This window comes from Arachis ipaensis, chromosome B3 (assembly GCF_059453495.1).
Source record: "Arachis ipaensis isolate K30076 ecotype BB chromosome B3, ASM5945349v1, whole genome shotgun sequence".
Classification (NCBI taxonomy): Eukaryota; Viridiplantae; Streptophyta; class Magnoliopsida; order Fabales; family Fabaceae; genus Arachis; species Arachis ipaensis.
The window spans coordinates 60,378,296-60,402,278 of NC_142438.1; the positions used below are offsets into that span (position 1 = coordinate 60,378,296).

At 39.1% G+C, this 23,983-nt stretch overlaps 1 protein-coding gene across 1 annotated transcript in view; it reads right to left on the minus strand.

Moving 5' to 3' along the window:
* Positions 1 to 20,993: 20,993 nt before the first annotated feature.
* Positions 20,994 to 23,983, minus strand: part of LOC148570803 (uncharacterized) — a 78,173-nt gene continuing 75,183 nt past the window's right edge. The window contains exons 3-4 of the mRNA XM_088507165.1: positions 22,008 to 23,590; positions 20,994 to 21,512 (exon numbers count right to left, since the gene is read on the minus strand). Of these exons, the coding sequence (XP_088363291.1) occupies positions 20,994 to 21,512; positions 22,008 to 23,590 (2,102 nt within the window). The remainder of the gene's footprint in view (positions 21,513 to 22,007; positions 23,591 to 23,983) is intronic.

Genomic DNA, 23,983 nt, shown 5'->3' on the forward strand with positions numbered 1-23,983 from the left:
CCTTAATCCATAAGTCCTAGCTAACTTACTAAACTAGTTGATAAAAAGCTAGCGTCAATGAAAACAAGAGTCAACTAACTACCCAAGAATTACCACTAAATGTCGGACATTATGACTCTAGTATCCTAAGAACTCAAACCACAAGCCAAGGTGAGAAATCTACTCAAAATCTAAAGTTAGCATTTTCACAAACACCTTATGTGCATAAAAGTAAAACATGGTAAATTGTAAAGGAAAATGAAAACTATAACCAAGCTATCAACAATATCAAACATAAACAAGCAATCAAACATAAAGAGAGCATGAAACATAAAATTCATTGATCAAAATTCTAAGAACTCAAAATTGCAATTATAAACAAAGTGCTTGAACCAAAGGAAATGAAAGTAAAGGCAATGTAATTAAAGAGGAAATTGAGAGTACTTACAATTAAAGAAGCAAAATCCAAAAGAAAAGCTTGCTATAAAATGCTACATGAAAACTACATAAACCCTAGGAGAGCTTTCTACTCTACACTACTCCTACTCCTAATACTATGAAAAACTATCTAAAATTGTGCTCCAATGTGTCCCCCCTTCATAAGTGATGAATTCTCCTTCATATAGCACTCCAAAGCAGCATTTCAGCCTTCTAAAATGGGCCAAGAGGCCTCCAAATTTTTGCAGCACATGTCTCATTAATGAAATCACATGTAGGGACCTGTGCGGACGCACAGACATGTGCGTCCACACACGTGGCCAAAAATTGACCTGTGCGTACTTGGAAATTCTCGCTTGTGCGCACACTTGGAAATTCTCGCTTGTGCGCACGCACACTTCGCTGTGTGTGCTTTTCCTTGTTTTCTTCATGTTTTCTCCCTTGTACATGCTTTCTTCCATTTTTAGCCATCCATTCTTGCCTCTAAGGCCTAAAATCACTCACAAACCATATCACGGCATCGAATGACATAAAAGTGGAATTAAAAATCATTAATTTAAGCATCAAAATGCATGTTTTTACATTTAAGATCAAATCAGGGATCAAACACAAAAGTATGGTATTTTGGTGCTTAAGTGTGAGTTCATGTACTAGTATCCATCTAAATTGAGTCAAAATATACCATCAAATATGGACTCATCAATCATTAATAAAGAGGCTCTGTTTAACTCACGAAGTTAAACCTACCTGCATATGTCTTCAACTTGCTGATGGATCTGTTAGGCTTTCATCAGGTGTGATTGAGGACATGATCGTTAGGGTTAGACCCTTAGCTTTTCCCACAAATTTTGTGGTGCTGGAAATGGATGAGCACAAGAGTGCAACCCTCATTCTAGGAAGACCCTTCCTAGCTACAGGACGGACCCTTATTGATGTTTAGAAAGGGGAAGTAACCCTGAGAGTCAATGGGGATGAGTTCGTACTAAATACTGTCAAAGCCATGCAGCATCCAGACACTCCAGAGGAGTGCCTGAGTATTGATATCATTGATTTCCTGGTGGAAGAAGTGAATATGGCTGAAAGACTCGAAGAAGGGCTGAACGACATCTTTTATGATGCTCAACCTGAGTTAGAGGAGCCAGAGGAAATAAAGGAGCCTCTGAAAACTCCTAAGGAGGAGGACAAGCCTCTTAAACTCGAGCTCAAGCCATTACCATCCACCTTGAAATATGCATTTCTTGGGGATGGGGACACTTATCTTGTGATCATAAGTTCTGCCTTGGAACCACAGGAAGAAAAAGCACTAATTCAAGTGCTAAAGACACACAAGACAACTCTTGGGTGGATAATAAGTGACCTAAAGGGCATTAGCCCACTCCGATGCATGCACAAAATCCTGTTGGAGGATGACGCCAAACCAGTAGTACAACTACAAAGGTGGCTAAATCCAGCCATGAAGGAAGTGGTGCAGAAGGAAGTCACAAAATTATGGGAGGCTAAGATTATTTATCCCATTTTTGATAGCCCTTGGGTGAGCCTTGTCTAAGTTGTTCCCAAAAAGGGAGGCATGACAATGGTTCATAATGAAAAGAATGAACTGATTTCTACAAGAACAGTTACAGGGTGGCGTATGTTCATTGACTATAGAAGGCTCAATAACGCCACCAGAAAGGATCATTTTCCTTTACCCTTCATAGATCAAATGCTACAGAGACTAGCAGGGCATGCATTTTATTGTTTCCTGGATGGCTATTTCGGTTACAATCAAATTGTAGTGGATCCACAAGATCAAGAAAAGACAACATTTACAGGCCCATATGGTGTGTTTGCTTATAGGCAGATGGATGTCATTTGGCTTGTGCAATGCACCTGCCACCTTTCGGAGATGCATGCTCTCCATCTTTTCTGATATAGTGGAGAAGTTCCTGGAAGTATTCATGGACGACTTCCCCATCTTTGGAGACTCATTTAACTCCTGCCTTGACCATCTGGCCCTAGTTCTCAAATGATGCCAAGAGATAAACCTGGTTTTAAATTAGGAAAAATGCCACTTTATGGACATTGGATTTCAAACAAGGGAATAGAAGTGGGTCAAGGTAAGGTGGATGATGAATCCATATTTGATGATGATTTTTGGTTGAAGTTGAATCGATTTCATCATATAAACTTGCACTTATTCTACTAAATAGCATGCATTTGAACTTTCCTCCTAATTTGTACTTGATTATGAAAACATGATCTTTTGTGCTTAATTTGATTAATTTTATCCCATTTATCTTCCATTCGATGCCTTGATGTTATTTGTGAGCGATTTCAGAGGTATAAGGCAGGAATGGCTTGGAGAAAATGGAAGAAGAGCATTTAAAGTGGAGGAAGCATGAAGAATCAAAGGAGAAGAGCTTAGCCTAGTGTGTGTGTGCACAGACCTGCGTGTGTACGCACAGCCATCAGATCAGAGCTACGCGTGCATGTGAGCCGCATCGTGCGTGTCGCACGTCCATTCAAGCATCGCCTAGTGTGCGTGCGCACAACCTCCTGTGCGTACGCATGGGTGGAGATTTTTTGGCAGAGTGTGCGGACGCACACGTTTGTGTGTCCGCACAGGTGGACGCACATGCCTTCATTAAAATATCACGTGACTCGCAATTTTAGTGGATTTGAGGCCCATTTCTGAAGCCATTTAGCTTATAAGGAAGGGACAATAGAGACCATAGGGGAGCATAACATTAGTGTAGCTTAGGAGTAGTGTTAGATAGCTTTTAGTGTAGTTTTTCTTTAAGTTTTTCATGATCTTCTCTACTAGGGTTTATACTAGGGTTTTTACATTCAAGTGCCATTTCAATTTTGATCTTGGATTTTGCTAATTCCCATTGTAAGTATCTCTTTGTTATTATTCTTTATAGTTACATTGTTCTTACACTTTCTTATATTTCAAGTTATAGTTCAATTTTACTTCTCCTTTACAATTTCTATTTTGTTGATGAATTTGATGATTGATGATTGTTACATGCCTTCTTGAGTCTTTATTGTTGATTGAGATCATTTGTTGCTTTTGGTTTCAAGCTTTTTCTAATTTTCCCATGTTTAGAGTTTTGCCCACCAAGTGTTTGACAAAATGTCAAGTATGATTTTGGGCTAGTTTTCTATCTTTTGGCTTGGAAAAAGTGAGCAATTGGGTTCCTAGAGTTGGAATGTCCAACATTTAGTGTCAATTTTGGATTGTTAATTGTTTTTGTTCCCACTAACGCTATGTTGTTGCTAAGGTAATTAGCAAGCAATTTAGGATTTGTGGGTTAAGAACATTTATGCTCATTTAACTTACTCTCTGATGTGAGGGTTAATCAAGTGAGATTGATCCATTCTAGTTGTCATAGTTGTGGTTCCAACAAGGAAAGGACCTCTAGCTCACTCCAAGCCAAGATGCCTTTTATGCTTTAATTCCTTTACACACATTTACATTAGTTCCTTCTACATTTTACTTGTTTATGTTGCATAGTTACTTCATTAATTCCTTTATTAGTTCATTTATTATAATTTTGCATGTTCTTTCATTGCTTTATATGTTTATCCCCCTTATTGAGAACCTCATGATCCTCACAACCAAGATTGCACACTCATTGGTCTCAAGTGTCCTTGGGAGATGACCCGAAAATTGAAACTCCCGGAATTGAATTGGTTTTGAATTGTGACATATCTTTGGATCAAACATTTGATTTGGGGATTAATTGTCAGTCTAGGCTATTCTTTCAACAATAAGATTCTAAATTGTGAAAACCTTGATCGATGGTGTAATCCTACCACTATCAGTGGAGGTAATTGAGCGATTACCACCACCCACTAATGTCAAAGAATCAGAAGTTTCCTAGGACATGCAAGATTCTACAGGAGGTTTATAAAGGATTTTTCTAAAATCGTAAAATCCCTGTGCAACTTACTAACTACCGACACTCGATTTGTCTTTGACCAAGAGTGTCTGCAGGCCTTTGAGACTTTGAAAGCTAAGCTTATCACTGCGGCTGTCATCTCTGTACCCAACTGGGACTTACCATTCGAACTGATGTGTGACACCAGTGATCATGCCATTGGTGCAGTTCTGGGGCAGAGACATGACAAACTTCTGCATGTCATTTATTATGCCAGTCGTGTTCTAAATGATGCGCAGAAGAACTATACTACCATAGAGAAGGAATTGCTTGCAGTGGTGTATGCCATTGACAAGTTCAAATCCTATATAATAGGATTTAAGGTCATTATCTACACTGACGATGCCGCTCAACAAGTAGGATTCTAAGCCCAGGCTGATAAGATGGGTATTACTCCTGCAAGAATTTGATATAGAAATCAGAGACAGAAAAGGGTCAGAAAATCAAGTGGCTGACCACTTGTCTCGGATTAAACCAGTAGAAGGGACATCTCCTCCCTCTACTGAGGTGTCTGAAACCTTCCCAGATGAGCAACTCTTTGCCATCCGGACAAAACTTTGGTTTGTAGACATTGCAAATTACAAGGCTATAAGATTCATCCCCAAGGAATATAGTAGGCAGCAAGCCCAAAAGCTCATTCATGAAGCCAGATACTACATGTGGGATAAACCGTATCTCTTTAAGAGATGCTCGGATAGGATAATCGGCCGCTGTGTGTCTGAAGAAGAGGCACAGAAAATCCTATGGCATTGCCATGGCTTCGACTATGGAGGACACATTGGAGGAGAGCGAATAGTCACTAAAGTCCTCAAAAGTGGTTTCTACTGGCCCACACTCTTTAAGGATTCCCGAGAGTTTGTCCGTCGCTGTGACAGTTGCCAAAGAGATGTAAATCTCCCCCATGGTCACGACATGCCTCAGAAAGAAATCCTAGAGATTGAGCTTTTTGATATATAGGGTATAGACTTCATGGGTCCTTTCCCACCTTCATACTCAAACACCTACATCCTTGTAGCAATAGATTATGTGTCTAAATGGGTTGAGACATCGCATCACCCACAAATGGCACTAGAGTAGTAATGAAGTTCCTTCAGAAGAACATCTTTAGTAGGTTTGATGTTCCTCGGACACTGATAAATGATAGAGGAACTCATTTCTGCAATAAACAGCTTGACTCCGTGCTGAGCCGATATGGAGGTCGCCATAAAGTGGCTACCCCATCACAGATAAACGGACAAGCTGAAGTCTCAAATAGAGAACTAAAAAGAATCCTGGAAAGAACGGTGAATACCTCTAGAAAGGATTGGGCAGGAAAGCTTGATGATGCCCTCTGGGCATACAGAACAGCTTTCAAGACCCCTATAGGAACATCACGATATCAATTAGTGTGTGGGAAGGCATGCCACTGATGATCGGATTTTTGACGGTTTAGAATTCCCAAATAAATTCTCGTTGCAAGTATAGTTTCTAAACCAACAAATAGTCCTTTCATACAAAAGATTGTTTGTCACAAGTACAAACCCCTAAATTTATAAACCGAAGTATTGGAACCTCGGGTCATTCTCCCTAGGAATTGCAATAAAGTGTCCTTGTTATTAGTTATGAGTTATGTTTGGGGTTTTTGGGATAAGAAACATGAAATGTAAATGGCAATGAAAATAAACTAACAAATAGAAAAGCTCTTGACAAGGAATGAGAATTAGAAGTCCTATCCTAGTTATCCTCCTTAATTGTGACCATAATTGTCCATTGCTACCACTTAGTTAACCTCTAACCATGGAGGAAAGTCAAGTGGATGAATCAACTTGATTCCACAAGTCCTAGCCAACTCCCACGGGAATGACTAGCTTTAGTGGTATCCAAATCAATTAGCAACTTCTAATTATCAATCAACAAAGGAATTAGATAACTCAAGCGTCACTAATTACTCCACCTAGGCCAAGAGGAACAAAATATACACTAAAATCTAACCAAGCATTTCATCAAACACTTGGAATGCATAAAAGGAAGCATAGTAAATTGATAACAAAAATAGAATCTAACAACAATTATTGCAAGGAATTAATAACAACAATCGAAAGAAACTCAATTATCATGAATTACCTCAAATTGAATTGAAAGAAATAGAATGAACAAAAGTAGATCTACAACAAAGCATGAAAACAAAGTAGAAGAAATTATAACAAACAATAGAAGAATGATGAATGTAACAACAAAGAATTAAAGAGTAGAAGTAAATGAAAGCATGAATTAAAACCTAGATCTAAGAACTAAACCTAATCCTAATCCTAATCCTAATCCTAGAGATAAGTGAGAGCTTCTCTCTCTAAAACTAACTAAAACTAGCCTAATGTGTGTTGTTTTTTAGTGAATGATGCCTTCCCCTTCATTCTTTGGTCTATTTAGTCTTTTCCCACCAAAAACTCAGCTCCAATCGGGGCCAGAAACCCTCAAAAATCGCCAGACACGTTTTCTCCTTAAAAATCACGTGCGGCTTTCGGCGCATACGTGCACAGTGTGTGTGCGCGTCCCTAGAGTATTTTGAAACCGCGTGTAAGCGCATAGTGCCCATGTGCGTCCATGAGCTTTTTCAAATCTTTGGCTTTTCATGATTTCTCCACTTTGTATGCTTTCCTTTCACTCCTTTGATCCTTTCCTAGCCCTTTTTAATCTAAAATCACTAGCAAACACATCAAGGCATCTAGTGGAATCAAAGAAAGATTAAAACTATCAAATTAAAGGTCCAAAAAGCATATTTTCACATCTAAGCGCAAAAAAAGAGACAATCACAAAATCATGCTATTTCATTGAATAAATGTGAGGAAAGGTTATCAAAATGCTCTAAATTCAACACAAGATAAACCCTAAAAATGGGGTTTATCAGCCACCTGCCAGTGGAGTTGGAACACAAGGCCTACTGGGCAACCAAACTCCTGAACCTTGATACAAAGGCAGCAGGAGAGAAACGGTTGCTCTAGATACATGAGTTAGATGAATTCCTACTTGATGCATTTGAAAATGCAAAGGTCTATAAAGAAAGGGCCAAGAAGTGGCATGACAGAAAGATTTCTTCCAGAGTCTTTGAACTTGGACAAAAAGTCATGCTCTTTAATTCTAGACTGAAGATCTTCCCTGGAAAGCATAAGTCACTTTGGACAGGACCATTCCTGGTCACTAATGTATCACCCTATGGTCATATAGAACTCCAGTGCAAATACTCTGATAAACGATTTACTGTTAATGGCCAGAGAGTGAAACATTACTTGGGTGGAGAGATTGAGCAAGACAAATCCACCCTATTGCTGACATGAGCGCAGTACCGTCAAGCTAGTGACGTTAAAGAAGCGCTTGTTGGGAGGCAACCCAGCCATAATTAAAGTTATTTCTATTTTTCATTAAGTTTATTTCACTTATCTCAGTTTAATTTTTACAATTGTTTAAGTTTTTGATCATATGCAGTAGTTAGAACAGAAATAGAAACAGCCAGAGCAGAAAACAGAGCACCCTGGGGAAGGCCACTTGCTGGCATTGAACGCCAGGCAAGAGAGAAAGAGGGGCATTGAACGCCCCCAAGAGGCAGCCAGGATGTACTATTTGGGCGTTGAACTCCCTCAAGGGGTAGCAAGCCTGGCGTTGAATGCTAGCTAGGGGGCACTGGCTGGGCGTTCAACGCCCTGATGGAGGATGCAAAACTGTCATTGAACGCCAGTCAGGGAGCACTAGTTGGGCGTTCAACGCCTAAGAAGGAGTGGCAAGTTGGCGTTGAACGCCAGCCATGGGGCACTGGCTGAGCGTTCAACGCCCAGAAGGAGTACCAGCATGGCGTTGAATGCCAGAATCAAGGCATTTTGGATGTTCAAACGCCCAAAACAGGTTAGGGAAGTTGTTGACTTTTTCAAAGCTTATCTTTTCCAATTTTTTTAATCATATCTCCTAAACAAGATTCTTTTAACCATCATCTTTTACTTTCAAATTACCTTCAAATCTAAAATCTTTTCAAATCTTTTTAAAAAACTCATATCTTTTTCAACTCTTTTTCAAATCCTTTTCAAAATTTCATATCTTTTTCAATTCTTTTTCAATTCTTTTATTTAGCTTTAAAATATTTTTCATACCTTCTATATTATCTTTTTATCTTTTTCATATCTTTTTCATATCTTTTGATTTTAAAACTTATTTTTTTCTATCTTTTACTAAAGTGTGAATCATATCTTCTCTATCTTTTATCTAATAAATTTTGAAAACCCACCCTCTCCATTCCTATATATACCATTCGGCCACCCACTCCCTCTTCCTCCTTCCATTCAAATTCTTCTCCTCCTCTTTGTCTTCTTTCTACTCTTTTACTCGAGGATGAGCAAACCTTTTAAGTTTGGTATGGAAAGAGCCTTGCCTTTTCACTCCATTCGAATTCCATGGCTCCAAAAAGTGGAAATCCAACTTCAAGAAGCAAGAAAGAAGACAACCAAACAGTTGTTTTCAACCCTTTCAAATTCTACACAAAGCAACATGATGAAAATTATTACAAAATTATGTGCAAGAGGATAGTGATCCCGGAAGCCAAATTCGAATTAAAAGAAGATGAGTACCAGGAGATCCAAAAGCAAATTCGAAAAAGAGGCTGGGAGATCCTGGCCGATCCTGAGATCAATGTTGGAATAACAATGATCCATAAATTCTATACAAATCTGTGGATGACAGATAAGCAAAAGAAAGATAGACAAGGATTCCACACTTTTTGCACCATGGTGCGAGGGAAGACTCTCTATTTTCATCTTGACAAGGTGAGAGAGATTTTCAAGTTACTCCCACAAATGGACGATCCATAATCCTTTAATAGGAGGGTGTTGGCTAATGCAAAGTTGGATCAGATTCTAGAAGACATATGTTTGTCTGGAACTAAGTGGATCAACAACACAAAAGGTAATCCAAACCAACTGAGAAGAATAGATCTCAAACCAGTTGGTAGGGATTGGTTGGATTTTATTAGCCATTCTATACTGCCTACTAGCAACGGCTTTGAAGTTACCATCAGAAGGGCGGTGATGATTCACTGTATCATGATGGGGAATGAGGTGGAAGTCCACCAATTGATCCTCTTTGAACTGTACAAGGTTGCAAACAGGATGTCAACTCAAGCCAGATTAGCCTATCCAACTCAAGCCAGATTCACTTGTGTAAAGAAGATGGAGTCATAATTAACAAAGACTCATTTATCCCAGTAGAAAGTCCAATCACCAAGCAAGTGATGGAAAGCACCCAAGTACCAGCTGATCACCCGAAAAGGAAAACACCTGAGCAAGCACAAGAGATCCCTCCAATTGAATATTGGACCTAGATGGAAGCATCTGTTGCACAATTGCAAACTACCTTAGATCAATTAAGAGAGGGAAAAAAAGACCAAACTAGCATACTCTGCAAACTGGTCAAGGAACAAGAGAAGCAGAGGCGTGAGCTAGAAGAACTGAAGCATCAGAAATTATCCCCTGAACAGCCTAACGCCTCACATGATTAAGGTGGTTGAGTTCAACTTCCCTATTCCTGTGCCTATTCTAATTCTTATTTCTTATGTCTACACTTACATGATCACTAGTAGCATTTAAGTTTTTATTTATGTTTCTGCCTTTTAATTTAAGGATTGCATGAGTATTATTAGGATTTAAGTTTTATTTTTCAATTAGCTATAAAATGTCCATCTTATCATCTCATTGAACTTGAATAAAATTCTGATTTTTTTAGAAGAAGTAAAGGTACATGGATTTCGAGTTTTATATTAAGAATAGTTCAATTATTTGATGTGGTGGGATTGTTTTTGCTTTCTGAATACACGAATGAATAGTGCATATTTAATGTTGGAGTTAGAGAATGTTGGCTCTTAAAAGAATAATGATGAAAGTGAAGTGTTATTGGTAGTCTGAGAAATCCAAAAATTGATTCTTGAAGCAAGAAAAAGCAACAAAAAGCAATAAAATAAAAATAAATATATGCTTACGCAAAAAAAGCAAGCAGAAAAAGAAAGAAACAAAAAAAGAAAGCCAATTGCTCTTGAAACCAAAAGGCAAGAGCAAAAAGCCAATAGCTCTTTAAACCAAAAGGCAAGAGCAAGGATCCAAGGCTTTGAGCATCAATGGTTAGGAAGGCCTAAAAGAAGAAAGATCTTGGCCTAAACTGTTCAAAAGAGCTGCTCCCCTAACTATATGCTTGTGGTGTGAAGGTGTCAAGTGAAAAGCTTGAGACTGAGCAGTTAAAGTCGTGATCCAAAGCAAAAGAGTGTGCTTAAGAACTCTGGACACCACTGGCTGGAGATTCTAGCATAGCTGAATCACAATCCTAAAGGGTTCACCCAATTAAATGTCTGTGGCGTTTATGTATCCGGTGGTAATACTAGAAAACAAAGAGCTTAGGGTCACGACCAAGACTCTAAAAAAGCGGTGCTCAATAATAAAAAAGAACTAAACTAGGAGAATCAATGGTATCATCTGGATTCTGAGTTCCTAAAGATGCCAATTATTCTGAGCATCAAAGGAAAGTGGGATGCCAAAACTATTCAGAGGCAAAAAGCTACTAGTCCCGCTCATCTAATTGAAACTAAGCTTCATTGAGAACTCTGAGATTTATTGTATCCTTCTCTTCTTTTTAATTCTATTAGTTTTTTGTTGCTTGGGGACAAGCAATAGTTTAAGTTTGGTGTTTGGATGAGCGGATATTTTATCACTTTTTGGCATCATTTTCATATAGTTTTCATTATGTTTTGTTTAATTTTTATTATATTTTCATAGGTTTTAGTGAAAAATTCACATTTTTGGATTTTACTTTGAGTTTATGTGTTTTATGATGATTTCAGGTATTTTCTGGCTGAAATTGAGGAGCTTGAGCAAAATTCTGATTCAAAGATAGAGAAAGGCCTATAGATGTTGTCAGGATTTGAACTCTGTGCACTTAAAAGAGCTTTGCTAGAGCTGCTGAAGTCCAAATGGCTCACTCTCAACGGCTTCAGAAATGAAGGCCCAAAATTGGCGTTCAACGCTAGCCACCATCCCCATTCCTGGCGTCCAGCACCTACATCGGAGCAGCTGGCATCCTACGGCAAAAAAGGAGTCCCTAGCCAGCGTTCAATGCCCTTAAGGAGTCCTAGCACGTGAAGACACCCTTAGCTCAGCCCAAACACTTACCAAGTGGGCCTGGAAAGTGGATTTTTGCACTACAAGACTAGTTTATCTTATTTCTGTAATTCTTAGTTAGCAGACTAGTATATATAGAACAAAGATCACCATTGCTAAGGATCTTTTCCCACTTTACATGTTTTTCATTACTTTTCTATAAGCATGAGTCAGTAACCTCCTAAGGTTAAGGTTAGGAGCTCTACTGAGTTTCATGGATTAATAATATTACTATTCTAGTTTAATATGTCTAATTCTATTCTCTTATGCATTCTCATTCTTCATCTTATGAATTGAGGGTGACCCGTGACAATCACCCTTGTTCTACTTGGGTTCCATGCGAGTCCTGACCCGGATAGCATTGAAACAAAGCTAGAGATTGCATTGCGGATTCCAATAGAGTACCTGGGCAACTTTGGATACATGACACAAAATCCCGTTGATTGTGGATAAGTGAGGTATCTGTGGCGCTAAGGCTAGAGTCTGAGAAGCAACGTTCTCTGATCCAGAAGATCTGCTTTGTCTATGGCACCTTAAGTAGGACCATGAAGGGGAGTGGATTGCTTAGAGCTTCATCTTCTACTACAGTAAGAAACATAGAGGTAGCTTGATGAGCGGACATGAGTCACTTGCAACATGGTAGATTACTGCAGTGAAGGAGGTTAACTTGATAAGAGGACATGAGTTAATCACTTACGGCTACCACTGGATGAATCAGGTAGTTATTGAAGTAGATAGTAAGAAAATTTAATCCGGAAAGACAAAGCATCTCCGAAGACTCAACCGGTCTCATACCATTGATTTCACACCTATCTAGTAACGTTTTATTTATTTATCCATTTTATGAATTTTTCCGTGACAAACTATAATTTCTATCCACCTGACTAAGATCTGCAAGGTAACCATTGCTTGCTCAAACCAACAATCCTCGTGGGATTGACCCTCACTCACCTGAAGTATTACTTGGATGACCTAGTATACTTGCCAGTCTATCTCTGTGAAACGTGCAGAGTCAGTTTCGTGCACCACGAGGATATGAGGAATTAACGGCCTTATCAAGTAAAGAGTACGATGAATAATTTTCATACCTCTGATTTTTTTTTCATTAGAAAATTTTCTAGTTGTTTTCTTGACATACAATGTTCTTTGACTTCCTCAAATTTTTTTGAATACATTGCTTTTCAAGGATTGAGGTGTTCAAGTGCTCCAATGTTGATTTCTTCTTCTTCATTGTAGTTGTTGATACATAATTGAAATCTTTTGGGAATGTGTTTTTATGAATTGAGCAAAGATTGAAGTTGAGCATTTTGTAATTTCTCCTTTATATTTTGAGTTGGTGTCCTTTGAGGTGGTGCTCTTTATAGAGGTATTTTTCAAACGATATTCTTCTTGATTTCTTTCGTCAATGACATCCAGTGTTCTAATTTGAGATTTTTGGAGTTCATTGTAAATTCTTTTATTAGGAGGTTGCTTGATAATATATTATATCCTCAATTTTTTCAAAGCCTCTGTCAATAGGCCTAGTAAAGAAGTAGATGTGTCTCCTTGCCTAATTTTGTTTGTTAATTGTAACACCCTAATATTCAAATTCTTATGCTCGAGTCATAAGTCAATAATAATAAGGTAGTACGACTCTCAAGGTGGATTTTTAATACAGAGTTGTAAGTATAATTGAAGGAGTATTAATCGAGAAGTCTAAAAAGGAGCAAAAATAAAATCGCAAAATAGTAACACTCACATATCGACAAAAAGAAGGTAAAGCATGAACTGAGACGATGTAAAGATAATTCTGTCGAGAAGAATGAGATAAAACAAAATATAGATATATATCAAAAGTAATTAGCCACTAGTCGCAACCCGCGAAGTTTAGGCCGGCTAGGGTACAATATAAAAACATTTTGACAACCATATCTCCTAATCTCTCCCTAAAGATACACAAGAGCCTCTATAAGCAAGTTTCCAAATGGATTTAAATACATAGCATGAGTTCTTTAAAAACAAAAGCGGAGAGAATCTAAGCAAAATATAAATAAGGGATCTTAGATGTCTTCGCCATCTTTCAGACAAACCACAGCTCACTGCTGAGCACCTGGACCTGCATCTGATAAACAAGAGATATATACAGAATGAGAACCCCCGACCCATGGGCTCCCAGTACGGTAAAAGTGCTAAATAAATACAATATACTGCAATAAAAACTCACTAAACATACTAAACTTTCTTCATTCATTTAATCATCTTAGGTTCTCTCTAATCCATGAATTAGGTAAATATTCAAAGGGATATTAAGTCTAGACAAATCCACATCTTTCCCATCTTTCCAAACCTCTTAATGTTCAATTCAGAACAAAACTAAAACCAGCAATTCGAACTCAGTACTTCAATACCAATTGTCTCATTCTCTACCTGGAGCAAGTGAAACAATTTCACTGCTTCTACCCAGGGAGCTCAAATGATCTCATTTAATAACCATCATCATTATTCAATTATATCATCAACTCATCTCATCAAGAACAGCCCTCAGCGTCAACCGACACCAGCATGAAGGACCTCTCAGTTGTACAAACACAATCAATACAGACAAGTAAAACACAATTAAGGTGCAAGTAGAATAAGTAGCATATAATTAGTTAACATATATATATATATATATATATATATATATATATATATATATATATATATATATATATATATATATATATATATATATAATTTAGCAATCCAAAACAAATAGGTAAACCCAAACTAGTCAAACATATGCAAATGATGGATGCCTACCCTATGGCCGATGATATCATCTGTTGGTTACAAAGCCAACCCGACATGTCCTGGTAGCTAACCATTGGACAGTTCCTGCGAGTGCGAATCCCTAAGCTCAGAATCATAATCAATCAAAATAAAACATCCATGGGGGAGAGCTCATCCGGAAAGGTCTAAGTGCCCGACCACATCTTACGACGTAGGGTCAACAGAATCTCGGATCTCAACCTGGAGCAAGTGGAGCCGACCCATTGCATCTGCCCAAGGAAATCCGAAACTCAGATAGTTTCACAAATCTTAAATCGACCTCGACTGGGAGTAAGTGGGGGCTAACCACTGCATCTATCCCAGGAGTCTCAGCCCAAATCCGAAGCAAGCGGATTCACTACATTGCATCTACCCAGGCAGGTATATCAAAATTATAATCATATTCAATATTGCTTTCATAATCACAATCACCCTCATCATTAATCTCGTCTCAAAGTCACACTCAATCTCAAGCTAACTCCTTCATCATTCTCACGATTCATCACTAATTCTCTTCTTATTTCATCCATAGAACTTACCAAGCTTAAGTCACCGTCTTTTAAACTCATAACCCCAATTACCCCTTTTATTCTCTTACTATTCTCATCCATGATTCAATACCCTAAAACTGGTAAAAAGGTTTTAAGTAACTGTTACGGAAGGTTGCAAGCTTGTCAGGAAGGTAAAAAATAAAGTTTTCTTTGAAAAACAGGGCAGTGTGCGTACGTATATGGTTGTGCGTACGCACGCCCAGAAGGATTTTCAAGAATGTGCGTACGCATAGGGGTGTGCGTACGGACAATAAGTAAAAATTGTAATTCTGCTCATACGCATGATGCGTGCAAACACCCTCGGCAGAGTGCACTGATGAGTCCAATTCACACCCCCATTCAAAAATTGGTAAAGTAGTTCTTTTGGCAAGCGCACCAAAATTATCGTCAAGTAATAACCCACAGTGGAGTGGGATCGTATCCACAGAGATTGGCAAATTTGAGCTATTTTAATTAATTGATGAATTAGTCAAGCAGATCAATAAGATTGTGAAGTGCGGAATTGTAAATGACATAAATGTAAATGACTAGAATATAAAGAAAGGCAATAATGTGCAGAAACAGAAATGGCAGAATGTAAATTGCAGAATCATAAATGACTTGAATGTAAATGGGAATGGGGAATTGCTGAATGTAAAATTAAGCTATAAAGAAATGGATAGATGAGAATGGGGAAATTCATTGAGATTGGGAGATGTTGTCTCTTCGGATCAAATCTAGCTTATATCCTCTTCAATCATGCAACTCATTGACCTCTTGGCAATCATGATTGATTGATCCCTTGGTGACTCAATCTCTCAGATCTTGATCAATAGCCAATTCCTTGGTCTAATTGCTCATGAAGAGAGATATGCTTGGTCCCTGATTATACCACACACCATTATAGGTCCAAGTAGAGGGAGGATTATATGTCATATATCCAAACACCAAAACCCAGATTCTACTCAAATGTGAGAAGGGATTTCAAGCATGGTTTCATGTTTCCTTTCCTAAGGTTTCCATGAAACCCATTGCATTCAATCTCTTTTCCAAGATAATTAAACACTTAAGCATTAAGAACGAAATTCCTTCTAGCAAATCAAAGAGAAGATGAAGAGAAGAAGAATTTCACTATTATCAATCCATCAAGTACAACAGAGCTCCCTCTCTCAATGAGAGGGAAGTTAGCTACTCATAGCTCAAAAAATACTCAAAAGTAAAGTGTAAAAGGGGATCTAAAACTGACAGCTTAACCCCCTTCTTCAATACTCCTTGGGGGTATTTATACTACTCCTAGGAAAATAAAAGAATTACAAAAGTGAAAAAGAAAAATTACATTTTGGAGGGAAAAGAAGCTCAATAAGTGTGATCTCCCAGCTGGCGTGTGATTGGCACTCTAATGGTGTGTCACGTGCTCTTTGCTTTTAGCTTGGCGTGCACGCCTAGCCCTTCAAGTGGCACGCCATAGTGGAATTCTTGTGTTGGCGTGCCACGCCTTTGAACTCAATTGGCATGCCCTTTGCCTTTTCCACTTCTTTTTGCCTCTGGAAGCTTGAACTAGCGTGGCACGCCCAGGGTCTAGCGTGCCACGCCCTTGCTCTATGCTTGGCTAAGCTTCTCTGGAAAGTTGCACTAGCATGGCACGCCCAGGGTCTGGCGTGCCACGCCCCTTTATGAGTGAGTGGTTCCTCTGTTTGGCGTGCCACGCCACGAACTCAAGTGGCACGCCCCAATGCTTCTTTGCTCTCTGAATGGCACTGGCGTGCCACGCCTGGGATTCAAGTGGCACGCCTAAGTGAAGAATAGTGAGTGGCGTGCCACGCCTTCGATACCAACTGGCACGCCCCATGTAATTGGCCTCTTTCATCCTCTCTGGAAACTTATACCAGCGTGCCACGCCTAAAGGTTGGCGTGCCACGCCCATGATCTTGTCTTGGTTCCAGTAGTTGGCGTGCCACGCCTCAGCCTTCAAGTGGCACGCCATAGTGACATGCTTGGGTTGGCGTGCCACGCCTTCGACACCAAGTGGCATGCCCAGTCCTTGCTTTTGTTATCTTTGTGCATTGGCGTGCCACGCCTGGTTGCTCAAGTGGCACGCCTAAGTGAGGTTGAGAGTGATGCGCATAAACTAGTTATGCCACGATTCAGGAAATTGCACGATCGGCAAAATTCCTTCCGGCAAGTGCACCGGTTATCGTCAAGTAAAAACTCACAATAGAGTGAGGTCGAATCCCACAAGGATTGGTTGAATGAGCAATTCGGATTAGAAGTGTGTCTAGTTGAGTGGAATCAAGAATTAGATGAGAATTGCGGAATGTAAAATTGGCGGGAAACGTAAATGGCAAGAAATTGAAATGGCGGAATCTTAAATTGCATGAATTAAAGAGAAGAAGCCAAATTGCTGAAATTAAAAGGGAATGGGGGTGATTGCATGAATTGAGTTGCAGAATGTAAAGAGAAAGTGGAAATCGGAGATGGGGAATTCATTGGGTTATAGGAGATATTGAGATCTCCGAATCAAAACATGTTTATCTCTTCCTCAACCAATGCGTTCATTGAATTTTGCTTGGCAATCTTATATGATTGGATCCCAATCCCTTGGCTCACCAATTCTCTCTAAAAACAAACAAATTCCCAATCCCTTGGTTTAAATGTTCATAAGAAGAGATGATGCTCGATCACTGATTATACCACACAGTTTCATGAACCACAATTTGGTAGGATTACATGTCACAATATCCATCCAAACCCCAATCCAATTCACTGTGAGAAAGCTTCTCTAGCATGAATCCTCCATTCCTTTCCTAAGGTTCCGAAGGATTCCAATTATGGGTAGTTTCTTTCCCAAGACAACTACCCAATGGAATTAGATCGAGAAGCTTTCTAACAAAATTCAAGAGAAAAGATTGAAGAAGAAGATAAACTATTATTGATTCATTGAATTACAATAGAGCTCCCTAACCCAATGAAAGGGGGTTTAGTGAGTCATAGCTCTGAGTTCAATTACAAAGGTATGAAAACTAGCAAAATGAAAAGGTCCAAGTAGTCGTAACTTAAATTCTATCCTATTTATACACTTTCTATATTGAGCTTCTGTTGTGTTTCTTGGGCTTTGAGGCCTCTCCCTGCTTTCCTTTTGCTTTGGGTTTATGATCCATAATCTTGATGAGGCTGCTGATCCACATTCTGTAACATTCATTGAGCCAACTTAGTGATAATCAAGTAATGACACATGACTCAACAAATTGAAATTCCAGACTCATCAATCCTTCAGGCCCAATCCCATAAACCATGATATTCAATTGGGTTTCATACCAGAGTAAGTTTAAGTTAATGTTTGTGCTCAAAAGCTAACTTAAACTGCAATATTTTTGGCCCAGAAACCTTTTCCAATAGTGGCGTTTAAGTTGCAGTTTAAGCTTAAACTGCAGCTTAAACGCCAGACACTTCCAGTGATGCCTTTTGTGGAAGCACGTTTAAGCTTCAGTTTAAGGTTAAACTGAAGCTTAAACGTGGAAATGGAAGAAGGCAGCCCTGGAGGGTAACGTAGTCGAACACGTTTAAGCTTCAGTTTAAGGTTAAACTGAAGCTTAAACGTGGAGATAGGAAAGGCAGCCCTGGAGGTCGAACACGTTTAAGCTCCAGTTTAAGGTTAAACTGGAGCTTAAACGTGGAAATAGAGAAAGCCATCCTGGAGGTCGAACACGTTTAAGCTCCAGTTTAAGGTTAAACTGGAGCTTAAACGTGGAAGCGGAGAAAGGTAGCCCTGGAGGTGTCGAACACGTTTAAGCTCCAGTTTAAGGTTAAACTGGAGCTTAAACGTGGAAGCGGAGAAAGGTAGCCCTGGAGGTCGAACACGTTTAAGCTCCAGTTTAAGGTTAAACTGGAGCTTAAACGTGGAAATGGAGAAAGCAACCCTGGAGGAGAAAACTTGGTCGAACACGTTTAAGCTCCAGTTTAAGGTTAAACTGGAGCTTAAACGTGGAAATGGCTCCCTGGTGCATTTCCCATTTCTGGCGTTTAACTTCCAGTTTAAGGTTAAACTGGAGGTTAAACGCCACTTTCACCCTTTTCTCAGCTTTCATGATTTTGGCCGTTTAAGTTCCAGTTTAAGCTTAAACTGGAACTTAAACTCCACATGTGATATTCAAGCTTCCTTTATTGATTTTTGTTGCTTCCTTGCCTAGCCTCTTCTTCCCTGAAATCATCCAAACAACTGCATCAAAGTCTTGCAAATTTTCATGAGAATCTTCCATTCATAGCATTCAAGTAATATAACTAAAAACTCATGAAATTTGCATAAAAATCATACTGTTTGGATGGTTCATTGCTTTGTTATTCATTTAACCATTCTTGGTTACTTTAAGCTCAAGAAAGTGCATAAAACAACTAAAACTAACAGAAAAATGCTAGTGAAACTCGCCTAAGATGCCTTGGCATCACAACACCAAACTTAATACTTGCTTGTCCCTAAGCAAGTCCTGAGTTATTTGAGAAGAAAGTATGAAACAGAAAGCAATTACATTGGCTATATTAGTAAGCACTTGAAGTTCATCAGAAGGGTTTTATGCAGAAAGTTGCAGTATCACTTTTTCATTCTTATCAGGTAAGATTATCACTTTTTCATTGCATTCATCAAACACTGCTATGGCCTCTTGTTATTCTTATGTCCTTGGCACTTTTCTCTTCTTTGTTTTTCTTTTCTTTTTCTTTGAGCTCCTTTGCTCCTTGTTTGCTTAGTGTCACGTGTTGCACAAGCCTTTGGCATTTTCTTTTTCTTATCAGTGCACTACGCATATCCACTGCAGGCATTTTAGTTCACATTTCTTCTTGAGACATTGGTGCCCAGCACCTCTTTGTGTGACTAAATGTTTTGTATTTAGGTTGCTCTTGATAATGGACTTTTGGTTGATAATCCCGGGTTAGTTAACCCAAGTTACCAAGTGTTGAAACACTCCTCAGAACCTATTCATCCAAGCATATCCTTAATACATAAACACCACAGGCATTTGTCTCAGAAGTTCGAACCATTGGTGCCTAGCTTATTTTCTCAATTTTTTTTTGCTTTTTGGTTGCCCTTTTTCAGTGGCTTTTTCTTCTTCTTTTTCTTTCTTTTTCATAGCCAAAGACATTTATTCATCAAGATCCATAGACAGTTTTCAATTTCTACACAAAAAATGATAATTCTACACTCTATTTCCAGTGATCTGACTAAACAATCAAGCATGCATACCACCACTTAATTCTACTTGATTTGTCACTAATTGAGCCAAGCTACTTTTGTTCAAACTTTTCTTTTAATTTTTGGAAACAGAACAAGCATGGCAAGTATTTGTTTAAGAAGGTGAAGTTATATCCAAACATCTAGGCATTCACTTTATTCAAAGCAATAAACAGACACTCATACTAAAAACTTCACATTCCAGAAAGATTCAACAATTACAGTTTAAATCAGAACAAGCATGCTTTTGTTTGCCCTTTTTAAAGAATTGTCAAGGAACAATACCACCTTGTGAAATTCCTTGTTTTCTCTTTGTTGCCAGGAAACAATTTGATTTCTCCTTCTTCTCCTAGTTGTTGTTTCATGCTCTTTCTAAGATCCTCGTTTCCTTTCCTGCAAAGAGTGATGAAGTTGCTTGCTTCTCAAGCACTTGAGTGGTTAGCTTAACTATATATGGGTAAGTGTCTGAGTCTTAAGTTGGTGTGTGAACACCAAACTTAGTCTTCTACTTACTCCTCTGCTCTTTGAGTCCTTGAATTCTCCTTGGAATGAAGTTGCTACTAAGGATTTTAAGCATTTCTATGATTGCTTAGAATGGTTGTTCCTTTCATATAATTCAAAGGTTGTTGTGTTCAGTTAATCTGTGTGGTGGAACACCAAACTTGGAGTCACACATTCCCCTTTGAATTATTGATCCACGAATTCATTGTTTGGTGTGAAACACCAAACTTAATTCCTTGCAATGCACAGAAACTACTTCACCTTTTTATTGAAACAAATAAAAGAAACAGCAAGGTAGTATTACCTCAGGTTGGGTTGCCTCCCAACAAGCGCTTCTTTAACGTCATTAGCTTGACGGTCAGCTGCCTCAGTTGAGGTGATATTTAACTTTGTCCTTCTCCTCCACATCTCCCAAGTAATGTTTGAGTCTTTGACCATTCACCGTGAAGGTTCATTGTGACTTTTCTTCCATGATTTCTATTTGTCCATATTGGGAGACTTTGGTGATAAGGAATGGTCCAGACCACCTTGATTTTAGCTTCCCTGGAAATAGCTTCAGCCTAGAATTGTAGAGCAATACTTTTTGTCCCTCCTCAAATTTCCTTGGGGCTATGTTGCTGTCATGCTTCTTCTTTGCTCTTTCTTTGTAAATTTTGGCATTCTCATAAGCTTCAGCTCTGAATTCTTCCAACTCTTGAATTTGCAACATCCTTCTTTCTCCAGCAGCTTTGCTGTCCAAGTTCAAGAGTTTCAAGGCCCAGAATGCCTTGTGCTCCAACTCCAGTGGCAAATGGCAAGCTTTTCCATATACTAGTTGGTAAGGAGACATTCCAATTGGTGTCTTGAAAGCTGTCCTATATGCCCAAAGAGCATCATCTAGCTTAATCGACCAGTCCTTCCTTGAAGTTCCCACAGTCTTTTCCAGGATTCTTTTGAGTTCCCTATTAGATATTTCGGCTTGCCCACTTGTCTGTGGATGGTATGGTGTGGCTACCTTGTGTTTGACTCCATATTTTAGAAGCAATGCCTCTAATGGTTTGTTGCAGAAGTGGCTTCCTCCATCACTGATGATTGTTCTTGGAACCCCAAAACGGCAAAAAATGTGTTTTCTGAGGAAATTCATGACTACCTTATTATCATTGGTTGGAGTTGCTATTGCTTCAACCCATTTGGAGACATAGTCTACTGCCACAAGGATGTAATTATTTGAGTATGAGGTGGGGAAGGGTCCCATGAAATCTATCCCCCATACATCAAACAATTCAAGTTCCAGAATGAATTGTTGTGGCATTTCATTTCTTCTTGGCAGGTTCCCCGCTTTCTGGCATTCATGGCAGTGCTTCACTAGTTCCTTTGCATCTTTGAAGATAGTGGGCCAATAAAAACCACACTGCAACACCTTAGCTGCTGTTCTTTCTCCTACAAAATGTCCTCCATAAGTGGAGCCATGGCAGTCCCATAAGACTTCCCTTCCTTCTTCCTCTGATATGCATCTTCTGAGTATGCCATCCGAACATTTTTTGAACAAGTATGGTTCGTCCCAGATGAAGTATTTGGCATCATTTACCAATTTCTTCCTTTGATGCTTGTTAAATTCCAACGGCAAACTCCCAGTCGCCTTGAAGTTCGCTATGTCTGCAAACCAGGGTGCTTTGTGAATTACCATGAGTTGTTCATCAGGAAAGCACTCATTTATATGTGTGCTTTGTGCGCTTCCTTCTTCACATGGTATCCTTGATAAATGGTCTGCCACCTTGTTCTCTACACCCTTCTTGTCTTTGATTTCAATGTCAAATTCCTGCAACAAAAGAACCCATCTAATAAGTCTTGGTTTGGATTCTTGTTTAGCAAGTAAGTATTTTAAAGCTGAATGATCAGTGAAAATAATGACTTTAGATCCAATGAGATAAGATCTAAATTTGTCAAATGCAAAGACTATTGCCAAGAGTTCTTTTTCAGTGGTTGTGTAATTCCTTTGGTTATCATTCAAGACTTTACTGGCATAATAAATCACATGTATCAAATTGTCTTTCCTTTGTCCTAACACTGCCCCAACAGCAAGGTTTGATGCATCACACATCAGTTCAAAAGGTAAGTTCCAATCAGGTGGGGCAATGATAGGTGTAGAGGAAAGTTTTTGCTTCAAAAGTTCATAGGCTATCATGCAATTTTTATCAAATACAAAGGGTGTATCAGAGACGAGCAAGTTACTCAAAGGTTTGGCTATTTTAGAAAAGACTCTAATAAACCTTCTGTAAAAGCCAGCGTGTCCCAAAAAACTTCTAATTGCCTTGACATTACTTGGTGGAGGTAATTTTTCAATGAGTTCCACCTTAGCTCTGTCCACCTCAATGCCTCTATTCGAGATTTTGTGGCCAAGGACTATTCCTTCTGTGACCATGAAATGACACTTTTCCCAGTTTAATACTAGGTTGGTCTCTTGGCATCTCTTAAGCACCAAGGCAAGGTGGTGTAGGCAGCTAGGAAAAGAATCTCCAAACACAGAAAAATCATCCATGAAAACCTCAATAAATTTTTCAATCATGTCCGAAAAGATGGACATCATGCATCTTTGGAAAGTGGCAGGTGCATTACACAATCCAAAGGGCATGCGTCTATAAGCAAAAACTCCATATGGACAAACAAATGATGTTTTCTCTTGATCTCTAGGATCAACTACTATCTGATTATAGCCTGAGTATCCATCCAGAAAGCAATAGTAAGCATGTCCTGCAAGCCTTTCAAGCATCTGATCCATGAATGGGAGTGGGAAATGATCTTTTCTGGTGGCTTCATTAAGCTTCCTGTAGTCTATGCACATCCTCCACCCAGTGACAGTTCTTGTGGGTATGAGTTCGTTCCTCTCATTTGGCACCACAGTTATGCCACCTTTCTTGGGCACTACATGGATGGGACTAACCCATGGGCTATCAGAAATGGGGTAGATTACCCCTGCCTGCCATAACTTCATGACCTCCTTTTGTACCACTTCTTTCATGACGGGATTCAATCTTCTCTGAGCTTGAATGTAGGGTCTAGCATCCTCTTCTAACAAGATTTTATGCATGCATATGGATGAACTTATCCCCTTCAAATCAGCTAGGGTCCATCCAATGGCGTCTTGATGAGTTTGTAGCACATTGATCAATTTTTCTTCTTGTTCTTGGCTCAGGGCAGCGCTAATGATAACAGGATAGCTCTCATTACTACCCAAGTATGCATACTTGAGATTAGGGGGCAATGCTTTGAGCTCAGGTTTTGGTGCTTCCTTCTCTTCTTTCACTCTATCTGGCATGCTTGGCATGGTTGTTTCAGCAGCCTTGATGTCACTATCTTCAATATCCTTGGTGAACTCCTCCTCTGCCACTTCCTTTGTTGTTTCCTCAAAGGTTTCTTGTACTGTAATGTCCACTACATCCACCCTCATGCATTCCTTTAGTG